At 30.4% G+C, this 10,386-nt stretch overlaps 1 protein-coding gene across 3 annotated transcripts; it reads left to right on the forward strand.

Moving 5' to 3' along the window:
* Positions 1 to 2,239: 2,239 nt before the first annotated feature.
* On the forward strand, positions 2,240 to 8,078 carry LOC108343510 (probable magnesium transporter NIPA1). Of its 3 annotated transcripts, none has more exons than XM_052867556.1 (9): positions 2,240 to 2,499; positions 2,588 to 2,807; positions 2,904 to 2,960; positions 4,250 to 4,340; positions 4,473 to 4,633; positions 4,744 to 4,871; positions 4,944 to 5,081; positions 5,653 to 5,745; positions 7,513 to 8,078. In XM_052867556.1, the coding sequence occupies exons 2-9, from the start codon at positions 2,681 to 2,683 to the stop codon at positions 7,678 to 7,680; spliced, it is 963 nt and encodes a 320-aa protein (XP_052723516.1). In that variant the 5' UTR covers positions 2,240 to 2,499; positions 2,588 to 2,680; the 3' UTR covers positions 7,681 to 8,078. The 3 variants fall into 3 exon arrangements, with proteins under 3 accessions (XP_052723516.1, XP_017437324.1, XP_052723518.1); XM_017581835.2 differs by having other exon boundaries at positions 2,240 to 2,477; XM_052867558.1 differs by having other exon boundaries at positions 2,240 to 2,477; positions 2,734 to 2,807.
* The last annotated feature ends 2,308 nt before the right edge of the window (positions 8,079 to 10,386 follow it).

Consider the following 10,386-nt stretch of genomic DNA (forward strand, 5'->3'; position numbering starts at 1 on the left):
TGAGGAAACTATGTCTTAAGATATTTTATTTGATATTGTTTAATAACTACTTTATTTAACTATATCAATAAATATCAAAAGATAATATTTACAAACTATTTTTTTCATCTAGCATATATCTTTTCAAATATTTTTTGATCTCCACAACAATCAAATATATTTTGAAGATATTGGATTATTTAGAAGATAATTGGAGGATATTACATTATCATAAAGAAGATTACAACAATAGAAAAGCCTGAAACAAAACCTAATTCAATTTTTATATAAAGAGACTTAGGGAAACACATTAGGGGAGCTTAGGGTTCAAATTCCGTCCTCTCTCTTCTATCATGTTCTCCAACATCTCTTCTTCTATTTTCATGTTATTTCAATATTCTATGGAGTTCTAAGCCTCTGGGTTGATTATGCTGTAATTTCTTAATTAGATTCTGAGATTAGATGAATAATATTTTTTGTTCTTTTTTGGTTCTTGTTGTGATTTTTTTTATCGATGTCTTTTGTTTCTTAATCAAGTAAAAGTAATGATTTTTACATTATAGAAATTTAGCATGGTGTCAAATCTATATAACATATCAATCACATGAGTCTAAGGACTTTTAATTTTAATTGAGAATTTAATTTGATTAAAGTTATAAACTTTCATATGATTGAATGAGTTTTTGTCAATGAGAATGTACTTTAATTAGTGATAAAAAAATTAAAAAAAAAATAATCAAGATTGTACTTTGGTTAATTTACTTTTTACTTGATATAAGAGTAGACATGATTAGGCATAATAATATTTAATTAAGAATGTACTTTGGTTAAGAGTGAGAACGCCAACAAATTAATTGAGAATTTACATTGATTATATCATTGTTTTTTTTTATCTTTTTAAATTTCTTTATAAATTTCTTTCTTTCTATCTTTTGTTACATCGTTCTTTAATTTTTCTTTATCTTTATCTTCTTTAGTATTTTACTAACCCTTTTGTATAGTTTTTATAAGAACTAATTTGTTAAGAATCAATTACGTGTTCGTTGGGAGACAACTTAGGGTTGATTTTATCATTTTTATTTTGTTGGCTACTATCTTAGCAATACTAAAGTTGTTATAGTTTAGTCATATTAATTTGATCGCATCAACGACAACGTATCATGCACCCTTCTCATCATGATCCTCACGTGCAAGAAGGGCGACAAAATCTAGCACCGAAGACACCACTACAACTTTCTGCGTCATGACAAGAGAGGCCTCGTCGACCTTTTGCTTCTTGGAAACAAGAGATCCTATTGTAGAAGCCGACCTAATAGACTTGGTTTTCTGTTTCTTCAAAACGAGGCACCTGAGTTACTAGATAATAACATAAATAAAAGTCCACAAACGTAACACTCGAGTTACTTAGATAGAAACACAAACAAAAACCCACATAGGCGGCCCTCAAGCCTATGTAAGGCGGTAGCACAAATCATGCCTACGACAACAAGCAAATGCCTAAGCTGACAACACCTAAAAGAGTCTACCCAAACCAATAGCCCAACATAAAGTCTGCCTATGTCGACAACACTAAGACCGTCAAGTCGGCAACATAAAGCAAAGACTATCTTTAGAAAAGGCATTCAAACAGTCCAATCAAACAACCAATCACTTGTAGATCACTATATGCTAATTAAACTCTCAAGACGGGAGGCTTATATACCTATACAAACCAATAGATATACTTAAAAGTGCAGCCTAACGAGACCCATTAAGCCTCTTCATCTTGGAATGACCCAAAATACATATGAAGAATATTCACATATTCACGCAATCATAACTAATTTCACTAATTTGATATTATGGTTATTATTTAGGATAAAAAATCATTTCATTATTATTATCTATTTTAGATAATTATTATTTTAATAATATTATTTAATATCATAAGTTCACTGTGCATGTTACCCTATAAATACAATTAATATTCTATAAAGAATATTCAATCACTCTAATAATCACACTCGTACTTACCACTTTATTCTCCTAAATTCTACAACTTTTTTTAGTGATTTGAGTGTGAAAAATTCTTTTGCATGTGGTTCTTCTTTCCATTCCAACTTTGGGATTACACGTCAAAACTTCAAAACCACTTAGATCGTACTACGTGTTCAAAAGAGCCCTTTCAAAGACCCCGCTAAGAACATGTATAAAGTTGTAATAGTAATTATCGTATTATATTTATTATACGTATCAAATATTAATAATGTAAAAAGGTGTTAGAAAACGTGAATTACGGAAACTCTTAATTTGGGGTAATTGTTTCAGCAAGGTATGCGTGACAACAAAGGGCTGTGTTGCTTCTTGTGTCTCTGTTCCATCAGAATTCCATGATCTCTTCTTCCGTCACCTTTGACATCAACGATTAAGGCTTCAATTTTCATGCTCAGGAGAACCCTTTTCTTTGATTCTGGATCATGATTTTCTAGCCAAAAAGTTGTGTGTGAGGTGTCAACAAGGTGCATAACTTATCCTTCTAAGGTGTCTCTATGTGCATCTTTATTTTCATTCCATGAATTAATTTTCTTGTTTAATTATTAATTTTGTATGCATATTCAATGGCTTATAGGGTCAAGGGATCGAATTGGACATCTTGGCCCTGCAATTCCTCGATTAGTTTCATAGAAGATATTTTTTGGTATCATTTGTCTGGTTGTGACAAATGGGGGCATCTTCTGACAACGTAACCGGGTTTATTCTGGCTGTCTCTTCCAGCATTTTCATTGGCTCCAGCTTCATAATAAAAAAAATGGGGCTAAAGAAGGCTGGGGCTACAGGGAAAAGAGCAGGTTCATGATTCCTCTCATGGTTTTTCTTTTCTTTTTGGCATGACAAGGGTTGAATTATAATTTTTTCAATAGTTATTTTTGTTTTTGATTGACCAGCTTCGGGAGGGCATGCATATCTCCGTGAACCTTGTTGGTGGTTTGGAATGATCTCTAGTAAGTGAATTTCAGTTTTTTAAACTATCCCAGTTCTGAATTTACTGGAGTAATGTACCGTGTAACATTTTTAACTGCAATACATACATAAGCTACCTACCTACCTGTTTTAATCTATAAAGGATTTCTTGCTGTGACCAATTGTGTTGCATGTTTGACCTAATTCATTTTTAAATGTGTTGTTGTATTCATTGATTTACTTTATATGATATACCATTTTGGACTTTTTACTAATCAATTGTGCAGTTGTGTCATGTAGCTTACAAGATTTTAAGGTTTGGTGGCCATGCCAAGTCACCTTTTAATATTAATTATTTTTCTTAGTTTAAAACTATGTTTTAGCTTGAATGCAAAAGAATATGATGCTTGAACTTTTTAAAGTTTTCCAATTAAATGAAAGGTGTTCATTTGTTGTCTTTATTTTGTCTATCAGGGAATTACCATTTTACAGTTAAGGGTACAAGGATGTAGAATAATTTCTACTTATTTGGGCTACCAAAAATTCTTGATTTCTAATCGATTTCTATCTCTAGTACAAAGTATGCAAAAGTAGAGGTATTCCGATCCTTTTACTCCACCAAGAACTGCATAAAGTGATGGTCTGACATTATTAGTCCCCCCTCTCTTCTTACGAAGATACAAACAGTGGAAGGATGATGACTATTTCCTTCTTCCATTCTTCTATAATTTGATGACTGTTGACTTTATGTTTTATTTGTTTTTTCTTTTGATGGTAGTACATTAAAGGTTAAGAATAAAAGCAACGAGCGAAGTAGGTGGACTTGACTTGCGGGTTTTTATATTTGACGAAGCTTTGAAAGTTCAAAATTGGGACCTGTTTTTATCATAAACTAATGAAAAATTTAGTCAGACGAAGGACTGACTGGGGTTTCATACTTTTACATGATATACAGTTGGGGGATATCTAATACACCCCTTTTTTGTTTTACGTTGGCTTCCATATTCATGAGACTTTATGAAAGAAATAAGCTTCCAATCTATTCATACCTTAAGTAATATTGAGTACGTGTCACTGCCCCTGTTTACTACTGTTTCAAGAATTGAAGTTTCAACTTCATATGATTACAGAAGATGCCTTGGCAGAGATCGATGTTGTGCAATCTTACGCACGCATATATGTGTGTGTGTGTGTTTTTTTTTGTGTGTGCATACATATACATCTTTGTACTCTATAACCAGAAATAACGTATCTGCAAATATTCTCACTTCTTACTAATCTGATGAAAAATTCATCTACTAATTCTTTATGTATGCTTAAATTTTCGTAGTGATTGTTGGAGAAATAGCCAATTTTGCAGCCTATGCCTTTGCTCCTGCACTACTAGTAACTCCTTTGGGAGCTTTGAGTATCATTTTCAGGTACAGAACATGGTATTCTGATGGCATTTGCTTCCTTTGAGACAACTGTGGATGCTCATCATCATCCATCAAATTTGAATTTGGATGCTGTTTTCGTTTAAGAAATAATTGCAAACTAATATCACCATGCAGTGCAGTACTAGCTCACTTTATACTAAAGGAGAGATTGCACATATTTGGCGTGCTTGGATGTGCTCTCTGTGTGGTAGGATCTACAACTATTGTGTTGCATGCTCCCCATGAAAGAGTTATTCACTCTGTTAAGGAAGTGTGGGAACTTGCTACAGAACCTGGTAACTTTTATCCCTGATTGCTTGGTTTCAACATTCTTAACCATTGAATGGATTCAAGCATTCATGTATGATTAATTAAGCTGTCATTGACTTCTTTTATTCATCAACAGGATTTTTGATCTACGGCTGCATAGTTGTGGTTGTGGTTTGCATCCTTATTTTCTATTATGTTCCACGATATGGGCAAAGCCATCTGATTGTATATGTTGGAATATGCTCTCTCACAGGCTCAATTACGGTATCCATTATATCTCCAATGCTCATAATATAGCTAACCTCTGTAAAGTTAACTTTGTTCCTTGTTGGGTAGGTTATGAGTGTGAAAGCAGTTTCAATAGCTATGAAGCTTACATTTGAAGGCAACAACCAATTCGTTTACTTTCAGACGTGGTTCTTTACAATTATTGTCATAGGATGTTGTCTTTTGCAGATTAACTACTTGAACAAGGTAAACTTTAATTAATATCTGTTACTACATGTTCCTTTGGTGACATGTTCCGAAGTACAACTCGATATAATTATGCTGAAGTTAAATTTATTTTTCAAAACTTTCTATTGGTGATTAGAGTGCTAGCATTGAAAATACTATTTTTGTTTTTTCGAAGATCTTTAACATTTGAACTTGATGATTAGTTTGTAATTTGTAATACTTAAAAATATCTAACCATGCTTTTGTACAGAACTCTATCATTTGCTAAATGGAAATGTCTGCACTTTTAATCTAATATTTGGCATTTGGAAAAGTTATAAGTTATAACAAAAGGTTTTCTGTGGTTTATTTATCTTAATTGACATTGAACTAGTTCATTTCCTTCCATCTTTAGTTAAAAACGAATAATACTCAACATGCAATACTTTAGAAATGGCATGGCACATTCAGCATACTCTGTACACTTTCTTTAATAATTAAAATCAAGAATGCTAAAATCCTTGAAATAAGTGTAATGAGTTACTAGTCAAGACAATATGCTTATTTATTGTAATGCTATTTATTTATTTATTTTGGAGACATATTTCAGGCTTTGGACACTTTTAACACCGCAGTTGTATCACCAATTTACTATGTCATGTTTACATCATTCACCATTTTTGCCAGCATAATGATGTTCAAGGTAACTAATTTTTTTCTATGGTTCCATATTACACATATTTTATATTGTTTTATACTTTTTCTTTAAAATGTGCTTGGGGATGCTACTAATTGTTTCTATTAAGCAAGTATGCACTAGCATCAGTATATTGTCTGCAACCCCAATTATGTTGAAACATTATATTTCATCAATAATCTGCAACATACTTAGATATTATTAGTAAGAAAAATAAAATATAGTCTGTCGAAAGTAAGTCAATACATCTATTATCCTCTCTATATATGAGATGCTTGAAACCTCGTCTTCATAATGGCCATACAATTCAACCATCTATTGAAAAGTCTTCAAGGAATACAATATTAGAACTGGTGAATGCGTAGATTGCACTTGTTGTATCACTCACTCTCAATCCATAATTTTAACCATTTCTTTCCGTGAGTAATTTTAATAGCATTCATTCATAATAGCAAAAGGCTCCGGTTTAACGTCTGTGTCCGTATAGAGAAATAGAAAAACAACTCATCATAGCAGCTCTATAATCACAAAAAATCCCACTACAAGCTGCATTCAAGGAATCATCCATCGCTGTTTTCCCATCATTAGTACATTTCACCCATCCACAATCAGGAAGTTCCTAATTAACTTTACATTAGTTGCCTTCTTGGGATGACAATCAACTGAAAAAGCTTTGATAAATTCCCTAATGGTTCATACAACCCATGCAATGGTATTCGGCTATATTAACATAAGAATAAATGATATTCTCATAACACACTAGATTACGGTTATACCATATTTCAGAGATAGTATGTATAACAGTGGCAGCTGAGACAACTTTAGCTTGATCACTCCAATAATTTTGCAAAATGGAGGATAGAACCAATTGAAGAACAAACATATTAATCTGCATCAGACCATTAAGCCATTTCCAAAGTTCAGCACCCATATCATATATTAATTTAAAACTATCAACAACAAAAAGCCTGCTTTCACTTGGTGGAATCAGCCACATAATCAAAAGATGCCATTGTGCTTACAAATCTACAAATTTTGTAAGAATTATGTTTTATATTAAAATGCCTAAAGGATATATAGCACGATAAGGACAAAATCCAATTTAGGTACTTCAGATATAAGATTCTTGTTTCACCTTGTTTTAGTTAGACTACGAAGAAAACAGAACTACCGCGGAGTAAGAATTATTTGAGGGAAAATAACATTTTTCCTTGTCATGATTTGCTTATAACTTGACGGTTTTTATTTGTATATTTCAACTAGAGTGGTAAAATTTCTAGAATATGGATCGAGATCAGGGTTTATCCCCTTCGAAATCATGTTTAGAATAGGATTTTTAATAGCATTTAAAAGACCAAGAGTATACAGTGCAGTCTAAGAAAAATTGAAGTTCTAGTAAAAAGATATGGCGACAAATAATAATTCTTCTAAGGTTAAATGGATTTAACATTTATAAGAATAGGTTAGTGATTACCTAGAAGATGCTTGAGTATGGTTTTTACAAATTTATAATGAGCAATGAGATCATTAGAGAAATCATTACCGTACACCCTAGAGGACTAATAACATGAATAGAATAATGGGTGATGAGATTTTGACAAGGCTACAATGCATGATTAACATCTACGATTGGTCAATTATCTGAATTGCTGTATTGTCTTCTAGACTCATCTGATCTGCAGTATAATTGCTCTTAAATAATATCTTCAATCGGTAGTTTGCAAATGGATTGCAAATCATTAACTGCTTTTCTGCTTGGTTGATTTTCTACAGGAGTGGGACACACAAGATGCATCACAAATTGCTACTGAGGTTTGTGGCTTTGTTACAATTTTATCTGGGACCTTTCTTCTTCACAAAACCAAAGATATGGGTAATAAACCCATACAGACTCCAGTTTTTACAGCTCCAGAGCATGAGGATAATAGCACAGCGACTTGATATCCATGTTGTTTTTAAACTCTAGCCTGGAAAACAGTGGTTTTTCATCTATGTTTCCAGACTACAGAGGGTTTTCAAATCCTATGAAGATTAAGCTATGTATGAATTTCAAGAAGAAGGTCAAAGAATGAGTGGTATTTCTTGGTTTTAACAAGCTTGTAGTGTCAGGAAAGGCAAAACAGAAAGTAAGAAGTGATAAAGGTTACAAGAAGCAGACAATATTAGAGATTAATATCATAATTTAGTTTCCTGTAATCTTTTCTTACGATTTTCCTTTTGGCAATTTCTATGAGCAGATGATTTTTTTGTGAAATTGTGAATAGCTAATACTCTAAAATTTGTCTTCATATGAGATGACGATCCTTGAAATCCATTTGAAAGTCTTGTTATGGTCTTCACACCTCAATGTTGTCTTGACTCATGAATGAAATATAAAAAGTTGAATATTCATTTTGGCTGAGTGTACTTGTATATAAGATCAATTAAAAAGGGTAGAGTCAATTTTCTAAAGATTTATTTTTTCTAGCTAGGTCTAATGTAACATTAATAGAAAGGTCGAAAATAATAAAAAAATTGAGATAATTTGTTAACTCAATTTGTATATACTCTGTTAGAATTATCTATGTTTATAGCAAGATCAATCTTAGCTGATATAAGGCAGTAATAGATAATTAACTATATAGCAACTGTCATATAAAGTTCCTCCCCTCGAACTTAGATTAACCACTCTAGTTTGGTGGTCAATTCACAAAAAATTGAGTATGTAAAAAGAGAAAAAACAAATTACATAAGGAGGATTGAATTGTATATCTAAAACTTTTTGAATATTTTCGTCATTCACCATGTGAAGGTATATCATTAGACACAACTCTTGGCTTGACATATGCATTGTCAATAAATTGTCACAAAACTTGTTTATGAAAGACTCTCCTTTTTGTTAGATGCAAATGAGTAACAAATAATATGAAAGAAGAGGTAAACATGATTTGTTAATGAAAGATTATGTCTAATTCTTCATCAACACAAACAAATTTCATTAAAGCATACTAATAAAAAAAAAATACAATTGAGTTCTTTGGACCTTAGTTATTCCATGCTAAAAACCCAAGTATTTTTCTTAAAAACAATCATTTCGGATTAAATCACTTCTTGATATCTTGAGTATTATTGATATCTTGAGTATTCTTTAGAATGAAGTCATTTCGAATTAAACAATTGTGATTTAAAAAGATTACATATTTTGTTCATTAAAAGGAGATAATATGTTAAGACAAATACAAAAAAGTTCGTTCTTTTAAAATATTATTGAACACAAATAATATTTTTACTCACAAACTTAGAGTTTAAAAATACCTTGATCGCTTAGAAAAAAATGCAATAGAATCTTTTATAACCTTTACTTCTTAAGAAAAAGGTTGAAAGAAAAAAATTGTTCAAAATCCTTTAGAGCCGTTTTGAGATTTTGAGATTTTAAGAAGTTCTTTTACTTCATCTTGCATATGTCCACATTTAAACTTGAAAATACATTAAATATTATTTATATAATATTAATTGCATATTTCTTCCTCAAATAACACTTTCATATACTATATAACTTATATCAAGCCTAGGTAATATAACTTTTAATGCAAAACCCTACACAACTGGTATTCCTTGCAAAATTAACATACTCTTAAATCAAAGGAGTTGTTGATGGGATTTTAGGTTTTGAAAACATAGGAGACGTGTTATATGAAAGAGCTTTTCATTTTATTTTATTCATATAATATATATATATATATATATATATATATATATATATATATATATATATATAATATCAAATATTCATAATATCTAAATCTTAATTTCTTAAATATAAATAATAAAATGTGTTTCTTTATGTAATTTCTTTTTAAATTAAAACATTTCCTAAAAAATAATTTAAATGAAAAAAAATTAAGTATTATCAATAATATATTGTTGACATGAAGCAAATTTAAGTTCATTTTTCAATAAATTCTTGAGGTAGATAAGTTTTCAGGAAATCCTTTTGTTAGAATGAGAAAAACAAACATTCTATTCATAAATAAAATAAATACTTATATATTTGAGTACATATAATGAAATGCTTACGTATGTCCAAACTTAGCTTATTAATTAGACTAAACTATTTGTGTCTATTATGATATGATGCTTATAAAAGCATATTTTACGCTTTGTTGTAAACAGTTAATCAAATCAACTTGAGATATTTATAGTACATCTTTTAGGTTTGGAAATAATGTCTACAATAGTTATGAGATAGTATAATATGTAAATTTTATTCAAGTGCATATTTAAATCCATGCATTAACTATTTTTAAAATTTTTAAGGCTTTCGTTATTTATTTATTTTATTCAATGTAGTCTCAATACTAATAAAAGTTACATTCATTTGCCTATTTAAAAACGTTACTATATGGGATGATTTTTCATCTAATTAATAATAAAAAATTGTCAATAAATAAATATTAACGATTTCAATTCACATATATAATCTATAATAAACTTATAATGACCCTTTATAAAATTAATAACAACAATTTCAATAAATAAAAGGTGACATTGTTAATAATAATACTCTTGTTAAGGTTCAATCGGTTTTAATATCTTTCTAGGTGGATTGCTTAATTTTTAGGCTAATTAACCAATCAAACTCATTTTCTAACTTGTATGATTTTTTAT

This window comes from Vigna angularis, chromosome 1 (genome assembly GCF_016808095.1).
Source record: "Vigna angularis cultivar LongXiaoDou No.4 chromosome 1, ASM1680809v1, whole genome shotgun sequence".
Classification (NCBI taxonomy): domain Eukaryota; kingdom Viridiplantae; phylum Streptophyta; class Magnoliopsida; order Fabales; family Fabaceae; genus Vigna; species Vigna angularis.